Genomic DNA, 21,788 nt, shown 5'->3' with positions numbered 1-21,788 from the left:
ACATTGTCGGATCCCCCAAAATCTCACCCATGTTAGCACTTAACTACACATTCTGATCCAATAGCATTGACATTGGCTTACACTTATTCATACCATACTTTGTCAATGTGTCCAAGATGTGATGCCTTTGTGAGAGCCATATCCCCTCAGCTATTCTTATGACCTCAATGCTAAGAAAGTACTTCAACTCTCCTAAATCTTTTATGTCAAGCTTTTGCTTAAGAAGACTCTTCACATGCTCCATCTCTTACACATGATCACCCCCAACAATTAAATCATCCACATACAAGGTAATCACAATAATGCCTCTATCACTCTAATTCCCATGAAGTAAGTAATCTAGATTTTCAACATGGAAACCAAAATAGATAAGATACAGTGCTATCTTGTCATGCCATGCTCTCGATGCTTGTTTAAGGCTATATAAGGCTTTGCATAACCTACACACAAAATGAAGGCGAACCATACTTTCATAACCTTGTGTCTACTCCATGTACACTTACTTCTTTTTGTAAGTGACCATGCAAGAATGCATTATATACATCCATTTGATGCAAGACCCAACCTTTTGTTACAACTACTGCAATGATAGCTTTAATAGTTGCCATCTTTGCCATTGGAGATAATGTCTCCTCATAATGAATCCCATAATTTTATGCATAACCTTTGCAACCAATCTTGATTTATACCTACTTAAATTTTCATCTACAATATGCTTTACTTTGTAAACTTATTTGCAACCTATAGTTTTTTTCCCCTCAAGCAATGGCACCAAATCCCAATTTTGATTTACATCCAACGCAACCATTTTTTTCATCCATGGTTTTCTCCTAGTACACATGACTAATAGCTTCCTCAAAACAAGTGGGCTCATATGATTTAATAATTTTCACCCTATGCACATAATGGAGAGCAACACAACCATCATATGTCAATCTATTTATGGAATACCTTACTCGTTGACGTATGCACTTGCGGAGTATTTGATCTCTTACATCAACCTTTTGGTTTTCCTTACACCAGGTGTATTAACAACCACAATACCAAACTCCTCATCCATACTCTAATATGAGACATCAAACTCAATATCTATATTTGAATAGCCTGTAGAAAAATCTATCACACCAAGTGGCTCAACAACTTTTTCTTTTCCCTTTTGTCATAATTTTCTACACTTGTAGAAATGATATTCACACACAACCTACCACTCTATGGTCTTTGAGTAGACCGACTAGAAGATGACTCTTCTAATCCACTCAATGTGTGAAAATTGAGGATCCACATTTTCTACAATTAAATTTTCTTTTGCATCATTTGTAACAATCTATTTTTCAGCATCATTCCAATTGCTCATCTCATGAAACACATCTTTGCTCACCCCTATAACTTGTGTGTAATTGATTTTACATCTATAATCCTTTTTCTCAAGGGAATGGCCGACAAAAACACACTTTTCAACTTTTGGATCCAATTTTTTTCTTAGCTCGTTAAGAATATGTACATGTGCAATGTATCCAAATACTTTAACATGTGACAAATCTAGTTTCTTGCTAGTAAACTTCTTTGGTATCACATCATAAACTACAATAGTAAGAATTCTATTTATAATATACATAGATGTAGAGATAGCTTCAACACAATAATAATGAGGCATATTCTTTTCAGCCACGTCAGGGCTCATGCAATTTGTGCAATGTGCTTGTTCATTCTTTCAACAACACCATTAATTTACATTGCTTTGTGTGGCAAAGATGCAGTAAGATTCAAGTTTTTCTCTTCTGATAACAACATAGATATTAGATCTACAAAATTAGGGATCTTATTTTTATGTTAGATTTTCGAAACTGCTTGTACTTGTTGCCCAAGCCATCCAAATATGTAGCTACTATATCATTATCATCAACATGTACTTTAATAGATTCATGGACTTCAATAATGCTCTTAATGTTCAATGCATAATCATTAATACACAAATTGCCACACTTGATATTGTTTAACTCAGACTTCAATTGTAACTTTTTATCTTTGATATTTGTACCAAATAGTTTGACAATTATTTCATGCTTCTACAGAACTGTCTATATCCTGTATATGCCCAATCATATTGTATGAAATAGTGATGAAAAGCCAATATATAACTTTTCAAGAACCCTGGTTCCATTCCTTAAATGCCTTTGCCAGCTCAAACATGACATTTTCCTAGAGTCTAAGTATTACTTCTTTCAATGTAGTCCCAATAACCTTTACCCATAAGAAAATGGGTCAATTTGGGCTTCCAAGCATGGAATTTATGCTTATCAAGCTTATAATTGACAATCTAATTAAATCCATTAGACATTGTGTAGTAAAATGCAAAAATATGCTTTTATCGATAATATGCTATTTTGAGTAAACTATCATCCAATTGACCTTAGTGCATAAGCATACCTTGAGTAAGCACCTGTAATGTCTAATAGTATCAAAATACCGTTGGCCATGCCCAACATCTGGAACCTATTTGCGAAATGATAAGATTAGCAAAATTTGTGAATCTTACAAGATTTGCATATGAATAGAACTCTTGAATAGAGGTCGAAGTGCACCCAAAACACGAATCTAACTACATAGCTCTAGACCAGAGGTTTGCTACACTCTCTTGAGCACTTTGAGCTTGTGAAGACAGCTCATCAATCGGATATGAGAGATCTCCACACGTGTCCTCCACAACAACAAGGTTTCCTTGTAGACTTTTGTGCTTTGACGCTCACAATACCTTACTTGAACGTTGCTCTGTTATCATGAAAAGATGGGGGAAGAGAGAGAGAGAGAGAGCTTGAGCTCTTGCAAGACACGCAATATACATAGAATGCACACAAGATAGGAAGCTAAAAACCTTAGTCTTTCTTCTTCTTCTTTTTCTTCTCCACTATAATAGTCTACCAAGAATAAAAGAGAGTACAACATATATAATATACAACCAATCCATAGTGTGAACATGCTAACTAGAAAGATAACTAGATAGATATGCCCTAACTTGGGTAGGTGGACTGATTGATATCCAACTATAAAGTATCGTTGGTATGATATGTTGTTGTAAGTATCAACCATGACAATGATATGAATGCGAAAACGATTATCCAAGTACATAAGTTTCAGCTCATGTTGAGGTTGATATATTAACAAAATAGTCAATCCATTTATCGCTTCTTATTGCCAATACCATCAAAGAGTTGATCCATCTACATCGTTTGCCTATAACTCTCACATAAGGGCTTGTGCATACACATAAATATCCTTGGAGATCTTCAATATTTTAATCACCTCCCCCATGATGCAAGAGAAGATTTAAAAAATATATATACTTTACATATTTAGCTATATTCCTCCATGATAATGGTTTAAATTAATACTCAATGAAGTTTTTCTCAAGTGATTGTTTTAGACCTAGTACCTATTGTTGGATGGTGTCACAATTGAGTTGAGGATTTGGTAAGGATCATGAGTTTGTGTTCATGTTTGTGTTGAGAAAGATATAAAAGATCATTAGTTGGCTAGAAAGTCTTCCTTTTCCAATTGATTTCATGGATCACGATGACGCTATTTTTCAAGTGTGAGGATATATTGAGATGATTGAGAACCAAATATGTTTTTGTTGCTTTTTATGTTGAAATCTATTTTATAAGCTTGAAAAGTAGCTTTGTGTCTTGAGCCTTTCTCAAATGCTCGTCTAGATTGATCTAAGCCTAGAGTGCGATACGCTTATCTTTCATATTTTTGAGCTCATTATCATGACAAATGGTTCCATGTATTAGGTTGTCTCTTGATTGGTTCCATAGGATTGTGTTAGCCTCTATAAGTATATTGTTGGCTACTATAATATCCTCTTGAGAAAATACATGGGTTATATGTATACTCACCACGTGCCATGGTGCAGATCCATGGAAGGACCTCAAGAGCTCCAATAAGGAGAAAGCCACAAATCAATGTTCATATTGTCAAACGAATACTACAACTCTTTAACTTCTCACTTTTATACCTAATCCTAATCCTCTAGGTCTAATTATGTAACATGCTCTAGAATAACACCAAAATAGCTACATGATAGACCACCTTTCCAATAAAGGTGTCCTCAAAACTTGAAATAGGAAAAGAGTACAATGGAGGCTCCAAATAAATAAATATGCAAGATGTAGATTCTATTGAAGAAGCAACCACCTAAATATGATCGAGACCATTGAAGAGGCATAAATAGTAGACCAACAATGGATTTCTTGTAAATTGTAAGAAACAAAGCTAATCATAATAAAATAACCATAACTTTACATGAGTAACTCCAAATCACACAAATGAAGTATTATGATGAAGTAGATAATAGTAGACATTCCGTTCATGTATAAAAATCCAATTTTAGTTGAGCTATGGCAATTTTAGTAGACAACCTGGTCCCTACCTTGAATCTCTAGTAGCTTAATTGTTTTGAAAAACTTCTCATGTCTTCGTAAGAATAAATGAGTCCACTTAAATGTGAGGATGATAGCTTCATTTAAGAGTATACCGAAGTTGAGTGCCATCAAAGCAAAACACCTTTGGGATCAATGGATACACGTCAAATTAGTCATCACCATGGGCATCATCCATAAAAGCATACATCACATTAATACCTCCCAAGTCAAAAGGAAAATTAGGAAATTCAATTCCAACAATATCAAAATCATTGACATCCAAACCAAAAGGAAGCATAGGATCATGATAATTAGAGCATCACATATCATGTTCACCCATGTATTGATGAATATACACATTAGTTACCTCACCTTAATCTTCAAACTGTCCATTATTAATGTCTTATTCAAACTCAAGAATTTTCTCATCATGTTCTTCTTCAATCTCTTCATCTTCATGGTTTGCATAATGAGACTTGGATCTTGGTGGATCGTCCAAGCCACAAAAAAGTCATTGGGACCAAGTGGATTCTTAGGACTAAATTGAAAGTTAATGAATCTTTGGATAAGTACAAGGCTCGCCTTGTAGTACAAGATCGAACTTGCCAAACACATGGTATAGATTATGAGGAGACCTTTGCACCCACTGCACAATTGACATCATTCTGTTTGTTGTAGTGCAAGATCGTTGCCAAACACATGGTATAGATTATGGGAGACCTTTGCACCCACTACGCAGTTAACATAATTCTATTTGTTGGTGCACTTTTGCCGCTAATCATGGTTGGCCAATCTATCAGATAGATGTAAAAAATGCATTCTTGAATGGTTATTTGGAGAAGTCTGTATGGAGCAACCTCCCAAATTTTCTTCGGCTGATTATAAAGATAAGGTCTTTTGCTTTGCAGAAAGACCATGCTATCCAAAAGTAGATACATGATCATTTCTATATTGTTGCTCAGATGTATATACATACTGTTGCTGAAAAGAGAAAGACTCAAGTTTGAGATGACCATGATCATATGAATAAGCATGTTGCTGCTCCTATGATGAATGTCCATAAGGGTATCCACAAACGAAGTGTCCATAAAATCTAGAACCATAAGAAATGCTGTGGTAAAGAAATTTGACCATAAGCATTATAAGCATGTGGATGGTGATCGTAATGGTGTTGATCACTGGGTTGATGTCCTTGCCCAAAGCTTTCCAAGAAAATATTGTGTCCGACTAATAAAATAATCTACCAATTTCACCTGACAGTGTGCTTGACCGTATCTAGACCTCCTGTCCATTTTGTAAGAGTGCTCAGTGTAGTGTAATCAGACTGCTTGTCAGAATTTTATTGGCAACTACCTAAACACCGACTCCTGAAGAAAACAAATAGCCCATCATACAAGCCTTCACCGGTCAATGCAATGCCAGTCTTCATGATTATCGCTGCTATGAAGAAAGAGTGCACTGCTTATCTCACCTGCAACATTGCATCGTTCAGATCACGCTTGTTTACGAGCATAAGTAGCACAGCCTGTTCATTGGCAACTTGAACTGTATCTGGAATCATGTCTAAAGTATTGCCTGATGTAATACTGCGTGCCTGTGAGCTACTACTGTAGAAAGAGATTGAATTGCACAGTGTTGAGTTGCTCTACTAAGAGATTGAGCTGTTGTAATTATTGCTTCAACAATGCCTACCACACTGCTGTCCTGACCTGTGAGCTGCATATGTCAGAAATCCGCCATCAATCCAAGGCCCCTCTTCACATATAGCCTATATTGGTGTAATGGTCCTCCATTGATCGAATCCATCAATTACTCTCCTCTAAACCACCATACTTGCTGATTCAGTGTGAAACCATCATAATTGCTGATTCAGTGATTTTGGTCTCACTGTATTCAAGAAGGTTTGAAGCAAGACAGAGTTCTGTATATGACATTATAGAGTTTGATGAAGAAGATTCTGCGGGCCGTCAGCTAATACAGAAGCAATGAAACATTGCCGTTTCATGGAGTACAAGTCATTCGATAAACTGGCAGAAGATTGTGAAGATGGTCCAGAATGCTGTCTAGAACTGTGTCTGAGATATCCCCCTGTGAATCGTGAGATCTCAGTGTGAGCTGCGCTGCTGGTCTCTGGAATAAGCTTGATGCTGCCTAGCCACTGCCAAAAAGGACTTTCTGTACGCGACCCATTCCAGACACGAGTTTGTTCAGTTCCTCTTGCTTGAAAGAAAGCTCCAGCCGAAGTTGCAGATTTTGCTGTCTTTCATGGTGCAGATGACGCAACAGAACAGCTACTCCAAAAACGGTGGCAGCTGCAGTGATAGACCATACAGCTTTAGATTTCCTGGAGATTCCTTGCTTTGTGCGTGCCTTGTCGGTCTGACACTTCTTTGCTTTCTTAACAAGAACACCAGGGTCGGCGACACCTACATCTGCCATCGGCAGCCGCTGCTCTCCTATCTTTCCTTCACACAAAATGAACCACTTCTCGGCAATAGATGCATCATCATTGTGAGACGGTATATCTTGCACTGCAGAATGGCTTTCCACCTGGTAGTTCACAGAGAAAGGATCAAGGTCATGAATGTTCTCGTGGCTTTCCACCTGATAGTTCACAGAGAAAGGATCGAGGCCATGGATATTCTCGTGGCTTGCGACCATGATCAGAGACGGAATCCGCATGTTATGTTTCCAGCCTTCTGTGAAAGGCTCCGCTTTCCTGTCATCAACAGGATCAGTATCAGGTAGGGTTAGAGGTATGGAAGGGGAAGTGTTAACTGCGTTGGAGACTGCGAATTTAGAAGAGTGTCATGGCCATGTACAACATGAAAAAGCAAGCTGCAAACAGATCAAATGCCCTGTTATCCTGGTTCACAGGGTTTGTAAGGATGGAGGTATATAAACAAGATGAATGGATGGAGCTCTTTCCTAGCCAAGTATTAAGCATATCAAGAAGGTAGCGAGCCAAAGCTCTCCAGTGTTCATTCATGAGAGCTCCGGCTGTGGTTCTCTGGTACGCTGGTTGCACCTGATCCCAGCATGCTTTGACAGAAGGAGAACTCATGGAAATGGTGTTCAATCTCTAGTTCTTGATGTCAAAACTACTCTTATGTATCCTGTTGATGGTGAGGGAAGAGGCAGGTATTAAGAGAATAATGGAGTTGAAGCTTGATTTCTTCCATGGATGCTTGAGTGGATGGCAAAAGTAACCGGAGTCCATCAATCTTCAAAAAATGGCTTTAAATTTTGATGATACCCTGCCAAATTTGACAAATCACCACCATTTCTCCTCTAGGTCTTCTCCAAAAGCTCCAAAATAACCACTGTAGGGAAGCCTGGTTAGTCATGGTTATGTTGTATAACCAGACTTTGACTAAATCTTTAGCTCTTGTACCCTAGGGATCTTCAATGCTTGGAGGCAGAGAGTGACTTGAAAATGACTCTCTAGTTGGATCAAAGCTATGCTCTAATGCCATCACCATTGTAAAGAAGCTATCTTCTAATAAGAAACATATATAAAATACTTGCAAGAAATCAATAAAATATAGGACGCCATAGCCATGTTTGATTAAGCACATAGCAAAATATGAGGCCATGTGCAAGAAACTATGAAAGTTAAAATGGGAATATGAAGGGACTCCATCTAACTCCCCGCATCCAAGGTGGAGTGTGTAACTCACCACATGTTATGGTAGGAGAAACCATGGAAGGACCTCAAGAGCAAGGAGGAAGCCACAAATCAATATTCATATGATCAAAAGGATGCTACAATTGTTTAACTCCTCCCATTTACACCTAACCCTAATCCTCTAGGTTTCATCATGTCACATGCCCCAGAACAACAATAAAATAGCTACATGACATTGAGGGAGTCCAAGCTTGCAATTAGATCAATGAAAGTAGTATGAATAACATAGTCAATATGCACACCACACTTCAAAAGGCAATACTTTGACATAGTACAAGCTAATATTTGTGGTGCAATCACTCAATTTTCTAAACAAATTTCTAGTGTGCCCCAACTCATTGAAGCCTCCCTACACTAAAGACACAAGTTCTCACTTGCTTTTTATTGAAGGCATTGAAATTTCAATTGATTTTCTACTCTCTCAAGAGCAATGTTTACGAAAAATATTTTTAATAGGCAATACAAAAACCTTTAGACATGTGAAAATTCAGTTTTTTCTCAATATTTATAATTCACAAATTTATTACTTAAAAGTTTAAGATATTTTACATTCAAATTCATAATCTAACTATCAATAACCTTCTACCAAATAATCTTGCATTCTAAAAATTTTAATTTGCAAGATAGAGCTTATCACAAAATGAGGTGTTTTTGTATTATAGTTGGTATTCTCAATGACAAACAAGGATCCAAGATAATAGAGAAAGTGAATGAATCATACAACGTAGCTGTGTTTTTGTATTATAGTTGGCATTCTCAATGACAAACAATGATCCAAGATAATAGAGAGAGAGAGCAAATGAATCATACAAGCTAGCTCTATTCATACTACAAAAAGAAGCTACTACCTTGAAGCTATATCAAGTGCATGCTAGAAGTTTAACTATTGTCTTTTGACATTGGATGGGTCGCATGCGCATATAAATTTTCTTATACAAAGTAAGATACGCAAATGTCCCAATATTGCATGCTAAGAGTCATCTTCAAGCAAAAAAGCACCACCTGCACATAAAAAAGACAGGTTATGTGAGCTTCAAAATAACTTTTTAAATATCTCAAACATATATAAAGAGAATGGTAAGACTCAACTACTTAAGGAGATGAAGCAACCAATCGGTGAGCAAGTCCATACATGCAAAATACATAATTTGAAAGCTCAAACATAAGTAATAGTTACATAAGTATACTTAAAAATAACATAAATGTAAATATATACAAATATAGAGCATTAAAAACCTTACAAATTAAGGTTGAGGAGCACCATAGATATGCCTTGATGTTTTGCAATTTTTCCATGCTTCAATTGCTCTAGTAAAGTCCATTTCTAGTAGAGTACTGCCCTCAATAGAAATCATCATTAAAGCTTCCATATGTGTTGTATCGAGTTGATTTCTATTGCATGTCTTGATTAGGTTTTGAATGGAAAAGCCTCTTTCACAAATGGCAGTGCTTGAACATTGCAGTAACACAATTTGACTAAGCTTTAATAAGTTTCAATACTTCTTGCATAGCACTGGATTGAAGCTAATTCGAGTCCAAGCATCTTTTAAAGCTAGGTTTTTCCAATCCAAGGAACCTTGAACTTTAAAAATCTGAAATTCCCTCCTCAAGCTCATACCATCAATCACGCCTTCATATACATGACTATCAATTGTTTTAGGAGATGTATAAAAGTCAATCAAGTCATTCACTTCTTTAATCCCATACATCTTAAAAAGTTGTCCAACATAGAAGGAAGAGGGACATAATATGTTTAAGTTCTTCAAGATGGAGTTGTCTTCAAACCTCTCTCTCAAAGCACCCAAAAATTGAGAGCAATACTCTTTCTGAAAAGTAAGAGCAATATACAAATCAATCCCTATTGCACATATCTGTAGCTTCACACCACGAAAACAATAACCTTTTATAGATGACCTCAAAGATGCCAAGTGACCGGCCTTAGAGCCATAATCAAGAATAATAGGATATCCTTTGCTGTCATGATTCCAAGCATTAACATCCATAACTGGATCAATAATAAACTCTAACTCAATGGTCCCAATAACAGCATTAATAATACTAGGAATGGTTGTAACATCCATAAAATCACTCTAAAATGTGTAGCTCAAATGTGACACATATTCCAAAAAATTAGCAAGAAAATGCACGCTATAAAAAAACTCAAAGCATGATACATGCTCATAAAGAGATGGATTTTGAACACACAAAAATTCCAAAAGTAGCTCAAAAACCTCGCAAATGGTTTGAAGAACTATGTGACAGCTTAGCCATCTAAACATATGAATGTTCTTTACATGGTGTAGAACAATCAAACTCTTGCTCCAACTATTATAAGGTCATTTTTATACGCGAATGACTTCGTTCTATGAAGGTACCAATTTCATTAAGAATCATATCTACTTTGCGTGCATAATCATTTCCCCTCATTGCATCACCTGCACATAGATGCACTCGATTGCAACACAATGGATCGCAACAAGAAATGGACTACCTTTCTTTAACATAGTAGCAAGGCCATTTTCCTTTCCCACCATTATTGATGCGCCATCTAATCCAAAACTAACCATCTTTGACACATCAACTCCACGTTTTACAAAAAATCTGAAAGCAATGCATACAATCCTTTTACTGACTTGTCATATACTTCTAGCAAACCAAGAAAAGAAACATGTGGTTCATGTCTCCACACGTAGCTGACATACATAATCATATGCGATGTAGCTGAGACATCTGTAAACTCATCTACACACAGCCCAAAGAAAGAAGATTGTTTTACCTTGTCAATAATATCATTTTTCATAGAGTCAACAATAAAAGACACAAACATGGTTGCAGCCTTGTCGTTGTTATACATGTATTCTGGAACATTTTCAGTACCACAACAATGCATCTTGCTGTCTTTGTAACCCATTTTCAAATGCCCTTTGATTGTGTCCTTGCACATAAGCTGCAAACTTATGTGCCTTGGAGCCTGCATGTTGCTTTATTGCACTAAGTTGAAAATTAATGGACCCTGTAGTGCCATACTCATTTTTACACCACTTATGATTTTGACATATGTTACAAAACACTCTTCCTAGTGATTTATCAAAATGTGCCCACTCAAAGAGAACTGCCCAAGATTCATTCCATGTACACTTCGCCTTTTTAATATGAATTGCATCTTCCTCACCCACATTTTCTGCAATGCATGCATCTACCTCCGAGGTACTACCATTACTTTCAACATTCGAGTGCTTAGAGTTTTCTACTTTCATTTATGTAAAATTTGGTAGAGTTAAGAGTGATGTTTGCCTTTGCTTGTTTTTTTGTTGAGTATCTTTCATTTTTTGCAATTAAACAAAAGAAAATTAAGATTGCTATTATTTTTCTTTCAAAAGTTGATCCCATGAGCATTAAGGCCTTCTCATAAGATCATTGGAGACCGTTGCAAAGATTAATTAATAATTAGCAACATTTTCATTCATCCATTCATCCATGGATGTAAGTTGGTTGTACAAGTGGGGCCTTTGTTGCCACAACCAAATTTAGAACTTCCTTCATTTGGCTTATTGTAATAACAGGAAAATGGAAAAGCAAAAAAAAAACCCAAAATTCTAATTTGTTGTTGTTTTGTAGTATGTACCAAAAACTATGCAATGCTGCAACCTACAACCTGTGATTTTGTTAAATTTTACTATTAAAAAACAATCTCCTAAAAAACTCACCCATCATCACCTAAAAATCAATACTATCTATCTGGTAACATATTATCTAAACAATGCTTAGTAACACTATTTTCTAAAAAATGCTTTCCACTTTAGTAATGCTATCTTTCCTTTCCCATCAGATTATTTCTATCATCACCTACAAATCAATAATCTCTCTCTATTATGGTCAAGATGGAGGGCCACAAGTCACGAAGAAGAAGATGGGAGGGGGTCTTTTCAAGACTCGTTACTCAAGGAATTGAAGAAGAATGCTGCATACCGCCTAAATGTCAGTTATTAATTTAATAATTTAATAATTAATTTTTGTAAATTGTGCATTCTAGAATTTAAATTCTAATTTCTATGACAAATTTCAAAATCGCGAGTCATGACTCATTTAATAAAATTAAATAAATTAAATTCTATTTAGTCACACTAACTCATGAACATTGGTTATGCCTCATAATTATATTATATAATTTATATATTAAATAAAATAACAATAATTAAAAAACATATGTATAATATAAGTCATTTAAATAAGTTTTACAAATATAATATCAAGTCAAAAAATTTATATTCTATAAATTTTTCCATTTATTTATTGTTTTAAATATTATTTTACGTGAAAATCATTTTTATCCCCTTTTTAATGAAATTCACTAAACCTTTTACCTATATATTTAAAGGTGATTTTTATAAATTCGCAATTCATTTTACATTAAACCTCAATTTTTCGTGAACACTACTCAAGAGACTAAGGTTGCTTTGATTGGTGATTCCTGATATGATATGCATCCGTATGCATGTGTGCATGTGCGCACACGTGTATGCGTATGTGCACATGCGTGCATGTGTCTACACATGCATATGTGGTCATCAAGTACATTTCTTATGTGAAATTTTGAGGCAATGATTGTTTTGGAAGAAAGAAAGGTAAATAGGATTGTCTTTCTAGAATCTTTAAACTCTTTAAGTGAAATCTAATCATGTTGAGTAAACTAGAATATGCAGAGGCTTGTTTTAATGGAAATTTGTCCATTGAACACTCGCGTCATGTAAATTGAACATCTCCTAAAATTTTCCCATCAACTAATATGTTGGATTTATGATTTCATTATCTTTGTATGTTCTACTCTATTAAAAAACTCTGATTTTAAAAAAAAAGACTACAAAGGATTTAAATTCTCTCAATCTTTATGGTGAAATTCTCACCAAAATTCAAGGTTGGTTTTTTGTTAGCTGTATTATGCCTAGGACTCTTGCTTGCAAATTTTTCCTTCCACTTCTAAAGGCTTGAGAAAAATTTGTTCGTATATGTGTTCATTTCTTTTACTTTGGGGCCTTTCTTAAGAGGTTTTGTGAAAATTCATGCTAACACAAGTATTAGAGTAAGTAATATTGTGGCCTTATTTAGAGGTATGAGAAAGAATCATTTGGTCTTTATAGATGGACTTCATAACCTAACTTAAAATGAGCACATAACAAATGTATACATTTTGTGATTGAAACTAGATGAAATTGTTTTCCATGAATTCATAAACAAGCTTGATACTTTCCTTGATACCTAACCAATAGGCATGAATCATAACATATTGTGTGTTTTGCATGTTCTATTATGCAAATTGGTTTAATACCTTAATTGAAAATATTACACTTCTCAATCATCTATTGCCACTTGAAGTAACTAATTTATCAAAATGCTATATATATGTTGAGAATGGTCACACCATCACCAACATGCACTATCATAATGACTAGGATTTTAGCATATGCTTCTGATCATGTAGAAATTTGTTAAAAAGGGATTTTAAAGCCTTAAGTCATCATTCACAAAATAATGGGTATGATTGGTTTCTAGAAGCATGTATCAATATGCATTAGTAGTTTAATAATTACCTCAATTCATTACTCTTTTTAATAAAGTGGTCTTGCCCTAAATTGACAAGGAAGTTACATGGCTAAAAAATGAGCAAAAGTCACAAAGCTTGAGGGCTCCTTTACCACCATTATAAAATCTCTTGAAAAAATGTCTAATGGTGTCTATTTGGGTGCATCAAAATACCAAGCTCTTTCCTTAGGAAGGAAGGCAATGTATACAAATCTTAAAGACGTTGCAAGTAAATTTTTAAGGCATGAATTCTCGTGCAAAATAATCTAAAAGCTTAGTACTACAATATAGCTCACAATAAAGTTCAAAGGATTCCTTGCATTAAGTTTAGGGAGACATCATTAATGAGATGCAAATCATGCACACAAGAATTTGGTGTTAAACTTATAGCAAGGTGTCTTATCACAAAAAGTAGAACTTTTAACACACTATGATGAAGAGTATATCTAATGACAAAACCAAGCCTATTGCCTAAAATATGGCAAATAATCTTCCAATCTACAAGATAATGCCACCATTAATGTTGCATATCCCATGTCTAGTTACTTTTCTAGAAATATATTTGTACAAGCTAATGAGGATCTTATCAAGTAATAACCACTTGAATTTATTGAGACACCTAGTCTATCTTCTCCAAACATTGAATTTCATTTGCATAACCTACACAACTTGTACTACCTGTCTAACTCTTTGGGTAGCATTTGAACCGAAATGTCCATATGCCACAAAGCAAGGTTACTCAAAAGTCTCAACTAGCAATCGGGCTCCTCCTATGCTCCTAGATAAAATGACTGTTGCTATTTTTTCTTTTATATGTGCACAATGATGAATTATAAGCTTTGTGAACTCAACCTATCATCCTATGGAACAACCTCAAATGAAGAGATTAAGGAATAATGATTAAAAATATAGGCAAAATTCACAAGTCCAATACACATTCTCAAACTTCATTAACTACACTCCCAAGGTTTTGATAAGTTGTAATATTGGCTGCAATGCACAAGAAGAGCAATAATGAGTGAATCTGAACAAGTTAGGGTAGTTTATGGAGCTTCCCAAGAGAGAGGAACTTAAGGAGTAAAAGCCATGCAACAACCTACATATGCATATGCATATGCGCCTTGAGCTGCCCATAAGGCTTAAATCCAAGACCAACATTGCAGACTCTTTGAACATTTAAAGCGCAGACAATTCTTGCAAAGTAAAATTAAAATCTCGCATGGGGTCAATTAACTTGTTGGAATGTGGTAGAAGAGATATCTAGTTAATGTTAGAATCACTATAACTTACTCAAAACAAGGCTCTCTTTTGGGAGAACTATTAAGCTACATCCTACATCTTCCCTTATGCATCAATAAAGCAAACGAGATAAATATTTTTTTGTGTAAACAAGATAACTTTTATTGTTCTGATATATCCATGCCATTAAAAGGGTCTCTTTAAACCTTGCCATGCAATTTAACCTCTATATACTCTTCCATACACGAAGTCTGTTGTTTGAGGCGGTGCTGTTCACCAACGCTACTTGAAGCTCTTAGATGAAGCATTTGGGTTTGTTCTGGCTCTATCAAAGTGCCTGCAAGTTGTCTAGGAATCCCATCAAAAATTATGTCCACCCTTCGTACTATTATTTTTGCCACAGGCTGATAGGTACATACCCACTCACAGCACTGGTTGTTGACTACCTTAAATAATCCACCCTGATCCATAATATTGATGTAAAGACAAGCAGTCACATAATTAGCCAGTTGACTTGAAAAAGGACTTCAAGTGTTATTTATAAGATATATACACTTCATAAAGTCTAACACAGTAAACCATTAGACCAACGAGATTACATCCTCCATCTGATGATGGATATTTCCGCAGTGATGCTTTTCTCCAATGATCTGCACAAGCTAGAATAACAAAGTTTGTCAACATGCTACCCCCATACAACAAGAATCCACCATATCCACTGTCATATTGCATGTCCAATGATGTACATGTTGTCTGTGATTATTTTAAGGGCTGGCATCCTTTTCATGGATCTCTCAGTAACACCAGCAGTTATTGTTGTTGGATGTGTAGGACTACCATTCTTTGAAACATGAACTCTATATCCTGGACTGGTGATTCCAAATGGCAATGAGACTTCGATGCAAATACAAGCTGCGTGAAATGCTAATTCTGCAGCTCTTTATATCCATACAGAAGAGAACAGGGGGATTAAACTTGGTACGGAGATCTGAAGCTTGACAGAGCTCATCAATGAGGACATAGAATCACAGCTCTGTGGTTATGCAACGATTAACAATTACTTTTCTAGCTTTTCCATAAATAACTCTAGCCTTTTCAAAGCAATGTCAAGTGTTTGCTCATCTAGACTGGCAAAGCATAGACGAAACCATCCTGGCTCAGAGCAGTGACAAGCAGACCCTGGTGTGAGATTCAGTTTTACCTCATACAGTATCTTTTTCCAAAGGTTTATTTCCCCTTCCGAACTGTACGAGCTCAAGAAAGGCCGCATATCTATCCAAGAGTATAGCCCACCACTACTCTCCGCGCACTTGATGCCTACCTTCAGCAATCGTGCAGCTGTTAGGTTATATCGCTTCCATAACCTCCTCTTATTCTCATCTAAAAACTTCCTGAGAAAGTCTGTGTCTTGCAGCAGAAATACTAACAGCCTTTGGGTAGGTGATGATACCGTACAAAACCTTGTAAGGTTTCGGGCAGCAGCCAAGACTTTGTTATTTGTAGTATATAGAACACCAACTCTAAAACCAGGAATCCCCAAGTCTTTAGACAATCCATACACAATATGTACCAGGCTACTATCATAGTCACCTGACACCAAGATTTCTGCTGCACTTGTAAAAGTATCTTTGTAAACTGACCCTGCATAGACCTCATCACTAATCAAATGAATGTGCTTTTCTCTTGCAAAATCAAACAAAGACCGCATGGTGTCAGCACTCAGTACATTGCCCACAGGATTACTGGGTGTAGAAATCAACAATGCACGAACTGTAGTGCCACGCCTTTGAGTCTGATTATAAGCTTTTTCTAGCGCAGATCTGGATATAGCAAAGCCTTCACTGCTTGGACAATGCACAGGAACTAGTTCAATTCCATTGCGCCACTTCATATCTCTATCAAACCTGCGCATTATTACACCACTGATTGGCACTTGGCTGTAGAAACAGAGAAAGGAGAAGAAATTCACACTCACAACACGTACCCTGAATAATAAGGTGATGGAACAAGAAAAGCATTCCCAGACTCCCCAAGACAGAATGCTAAAATATCAATAGCAGCTGTGGCACCCGCTGTAAGCACAATATTTTCTGCATGAAAGGAATACTTTGTTCCCATGACTTCCCCAAGAAAATCAGCCATAACCTGGAACATGGAAGCTACATACATTAGTAAGGTCCAAATTACAGAACATACAAGAAAACTACACTCAATATGTTAATTACTTTCAATCAAAGTTGACAACTTGCACATATGCATCCTCTCCTGGACTCTGGAAGGGGAAGGAATAAGAACACAAGAAAGCTTTCTACCAAATTAATCCATCATCTACTTAGGAGTGAAAAGACCATAAGAGTAAAGTCTGAGCAAAGAAGATAGACAGTCAATCCCCATAATAGCAGAAAGCTTGGGAGTCGTTGCATTCTACAAACTAACTATACTCCATTGTTGCCAGTGTACGATAACTAAGATATGAACACTTAGAACACTACAGAGATAGATTGTAAAGTTAAGCCATCTTTACCCTGTTCGGATGATGATGGAATGAGGAGACTACTGAGCATTGGCAGTTGCCCTATTGTATAACGAGTTCTTTTGCAACTTGACTCTCAGGTGACTAATGCCAATCTCAAATCTGGTCTAAAAACACATGACTTACATATGTTGACAAAAACTGGGACTTGCTCACATTACAAAGGGCACAACCCACTGGGATTTGACTAGCTGTCTATAGCATTTTTGACTAGACACACATCCATGTCACATCCTAATTGGAGTGCAGATGTGACCCATCCTAGCTCGGCATTGTTCCAGACATCGAAGAGGGTTATTTTAACTGATATTACTGTATTGGGAAAAAAAATCTCCGCAATGCTTGTGCTTGCAGCTGAGATCCACTGCTTAAGGTAAGAACAAACTCCATAGATGCCTTGTCATGTATAAACTTGAAAGACACCCCTTGAATTAACTAGGACCTGCACCTCTTGACCTTAGCTTTAAAGAACCTTCTTAATTAAAAACATGAAGGCTCCACATGATGCCAGATGAAGCTATATAACAGCATAGTGACCTCCTATGCTTCTCTTAAAGCATTGGCCTCTATTGTTGTCTGCCTTCCCATGAAAAAAGCTTCAAAATGGCAAACAATTTAACTCTCAAGGAATTTTCCTGCTCACAGTTTGGAGAGTGATGCCAATGTTGGGGGTTAAAGGCTGACTATGCCTAGCCGCCTACATTTACTTGTACTTACCGCCTACATACTTGTACATTGCAAGTGGCAGCCACCCGTCATTGTTACTTTATTCTTTATTCTGACTATGTCAATAGAATAATGATTGTGACCATTGGAGTTTCCACATACCGTCTTGCTCTCTCTTGCTTGTATCTCCATAGCTCTTGCTTCTTTCTTACTTTTGCTTGTGCTTTCACTCTTGCTCCACCTTTCAACTATTACAAAAGTCATTGACAGCTATAACAACTTGACAACACTTTTATATTTTGGCCATAACTTTTGCATACAATATCGGATTGAGGTGTTCTATAGCTAAAAACAAAGATCGCGACAAGAACTACATATTTGAGCACTTAAGAGTTGATTTTGTGCAATTTTTCAGTTCTATATTTTACACAAAACAGAACAGTTCTGGTTTAGAAAGCAAGCTTACAAGTTACAAAGCTTTATGCATTACATGCCTACATGCTATTTAGGTCTTCCATATACTTATGTTGATGCTCGGCATTGATATTTATTTATGCTCAGATACCTTTATGGTGACCTTTGAAGCCTAGATTTAAGCTCCGCTGGATATATTTGGGTGTTAGCCATTTGCTTCAGTGATTCTTCGTTTGTGGATTGAAGACATATTGGATGTATATGCTCCTAGATATATCATTGATGTGCTTGGGTTTCCCGAATGTTATGTGCTTAATGTATTAAGATTTACTATGCTCTTAGGCATTTCGAATTTGCTTCCAATGGGAGCTATTTGTATTTATATTGTAAAGCAATATAGCTTGGTTCTTTGAGTAAGTGGAGACTCTTTATACTCCTTTGGTTTATGCTACATTGTTCATTGCAGAGATTCATGACTGTGGATTGATTTGCTTTTGAGCTTAGATACCTTGTAACTATCGTTGTCAATAGGTTGTCACTAGTGGATACATGTTTGATACACATTGTTGTATGCATCTATGTATCTAACACCTTGGATGTCTTGATAATTTTTGATACTTCGAGTTTATGCTTTACCTTGCAGTACAAGTTGCATTACATATCCTGGTTGTTACCTAGATATTCTTAGTTGTAGGAGCTTACTTTGTTGATCATTTGCCTACAAATGTATGGTCATTTACTGCAGTTTTATGGACAGCAATGCTGAATATTATTTACAAGTAGTTTCTTTTAGTACAGAAACCTTGTTTGAGCACTCTAACTATTTGTGGACAGCTATATACTTTTTAGTTCCCTACTTTTTTCCCTTGCTTTCACCTCAATTTTGGGGCTATTTTGCTGTAATTACAACAGCTCATACTCTTTTACTTTGAGTCCTCTACAATTATAATGGCAGGTCTTCTTCTTTTTCTTCTCCTTCTTCTTCTTCTTCCTCACATGCATCCAATGATAGTGCTTTTTCCAACATCGACAAGTTGGATGGTAACAACTTTTAGTATGGGAAGTGCAAATATGGCATGTGTTGGTGCAAAAGAAGCAAGTTAGGCCATTGAAAGCCAAGGGCATAAAGCCAAAAATTTGACACAAAAATGATTGGGATGAGCTTGATGAGTTATGCAAGCCCACTATCATACTATCTTTGTCTAAGTATGCGTGTTTCGATATTATTTCAACTGACGGTGGTGCATATGAGTTATAGCAAAAGATATGTAATTTTTATGACAAGCAAAGTCCTGCATCTCAGTTGTATTGGTTGAAGAAGCTTGTGGATCTTCACATGAAAAAGGGCATCCCTATGTCTACTCGTTTGAATGAGTTCCACTCTATTTTCAACCAACTTATCTCGCATGGCACTCATTTTGAGGATAACATAAAGTCTTTATTCTTGCCTCTGACACTATATGAGTCATGGGATACACTCTGTACTGCTAGGAGTGCTAATCCTCTTGAAGATGGCTTTAAAGGTTACAAAAGAAGTAAACAAGAAGAATATTGATGTAGTGCGTGCTTCTCGTGCATTTATAGTTAGAGGCAGAAATGGAGGAAATGGGAATAATAACCATGGTACAGACTCACAACCCAGCAGGGGCAAGTCTTGGTCTTGTGGGCAATTACATAGTAAGTCCCGTGGTCATAAGTCCTCTTTGACATGTCATTATTGTAGCCAACAAGGTCACATTAGGCCGTAGTACATAAAATGTAAAATGACAGGCACAATGAAAAAGATAAAGGAAAGTGCAAGACAATGCCAAATCTTTTGAGGATTACAGTATTGTACCCAAGTCCAATGTAAAGATAGAGGAGATAAATGCCTTGGAATACAGTTCTGATAATTACATACTTGTTGCTTATTACTTGATGCTACTCAGTTAACCGATGCTCCATCTTCTTACTCTCACTATTGAGTTCTTGATTCAAGAGCTTCATTCCATATTACCTCACATTGTCATTGGTTTCATAGCTACTGTACAGTTGCATGTTCTGTTAGACTGGGAAATGACATTGCATTGAATATCATTGGTATAGGTAATGTTAGATTGCAATTTAGTACATGTGCTTCATGATGTACATCATGTTCTAGCTTTGACTAAAAGTCTTATTTCAACTGAACAATTGGATGATGAGAAGTACCATGTATCTTTTGGCGATTCTCCATGGAAGATTACTCGTGGTAGTCTTGTTTTTACTAGAGATACCAAGGTTGGCAACCTCTATCCCTTCTTTGTCTTTGGGTTTGTTGACCATGTTTTGGCTGTGATCGATCTTTCACATGTATCTTTATCGCATCATCGCCTTGGGCACATATCTTTGAAAGGAATGAAAATAATACTCATTTGCAATATCTTCCACCTCTTGATTACTTATGTTTTGATTTATATAATCATTGTCTTTATGGCAGACAAATACGCAACTCTCATAAAAAGTCCTACTCTATGCGCGTGGATGAGCCTTTGGCTCTTGTCCATTTAGATGTTTGTGGTCCCATGCCATGTTAATCATTGCATGACACAAAGTACTTTGTTATATTCATAGATAATTATTTGCACAAAGTTTAGACCTACCCTATTAAGCAAAAATTAGATGTTTTGTCTACATTTCAGCACTTTCTTGCCTTGCTTGAGAATCAATATACATATAGGCTGCAATGCTCATGAGCAAGACTATTCAAGAAAGAATCCATAGTATGCTTACTCAAGCAAGGTTACTACAATACTTTTGGATTAAGGTAAGTACTACTATTGCTCATTTCATTAATAGACCCCTACGTACTGCTCTAAATAGTCAAGTTGTTGAAGAGGTATGGTCTAGCAAACCTCTCTCACATGCTCATTTGAGAGTCTTTGGATGTAAGGCTTTTTACCATATTTCCAAAGACAAACACAATAGGCTAGATCTGAAGCCCGTCAAATGTATCTTTCTTGGATATGGTAATGCAAGTGAAACTAAAACCTTCCTTCTCAAATAGGATGGTAATTCTTAATCAAGCACTTAACTACAACAATCAATGAAAGAGTATGAACTGAAATGTACACTTTACTTTAATATTCTTGAACAATAGACCCCTTGATGGTCCCAAAACCGATACCCCTTTCAGTATTTCTTTAACTTTATTAGCTAATGAATTGAGTATAAGTTGAGATTCCATAATCTCCTTTGGTAATCCAAAAGCCCCTTGTATAAACAAACA

At 36.2% G+C, this 21,788-nt stretch overlaps 2 protein-coding genes across 2 annotated transcripts in view; both read right to left on the bottom strand.

Moving 5' to 3' along the window:
• Positions 1 to 4,851: 4,851 nt before the first annotated feature.
• On the bottom strand, positions 4,852 to 7,725 carry LOC148018991 (uncharacterized). The gene has a single exon (XM_087701159.1). The coding sequence runs from the start codon at positions 7,101 to 7,103 to the stop codon at positions 6,573 to 6,575; it is 531 nt and encodes a 176-aa protein (XP_087557285.1). The 5' UTR covers positions 7,104 to 7,725; the 3' UTR covers positions 4,852 to 6,572.
• A 7,712-nt stretch (positions 7,726 to 15,437) lies between these two features.
• Positions 15,438 to 21,788, bottom strand: part of ACS12 (1-amino-cyclopropane-1-carboxylate synthase 12) — a 94,984-nt gene continuing 88,633 nt past the window's right edge. The window contains exons 4-5 of the mRNA XM_087701503.1: positions 16,913 to 17,073; positions 15,438 to 16,832 (exon numbers count right to left, since the gene is read on the bottom strand). Coding sequence (XP_087557629.1) covers positions 15,986 to 16,832; positions 16,913 to 17,073 — 1,008 coding nt within the window. The 3' untranslated portion in view covers positions 15,438 to 15,985. The remainder of the gene's footprint in view (positions 16,833 to 16,912; positions 17,074 to 21,788) is intronic.

Source organism: Lygodium microphyllum, chromosome 20 (genome assembly GCF_053477565.2).
Source record: "Lygodium microphyllum isolate KBCC chromosome 20, Lygodium_microphyllum_v1.1.10, whole genome shotgun sequence".
Classification (NCBI taxonomy): Eukaryota; Viridiplantae; Streptophyta; class Polypodiopsida; order Schizaeales; family Lygodiaceae; genus Lygodium; species Lygodium microphyllum.
The sequence above is the reverse complement of the archived record's forward strand: the minus strand, read 5'-3'. Positions and strand labels throughout refer to the sequence as shown.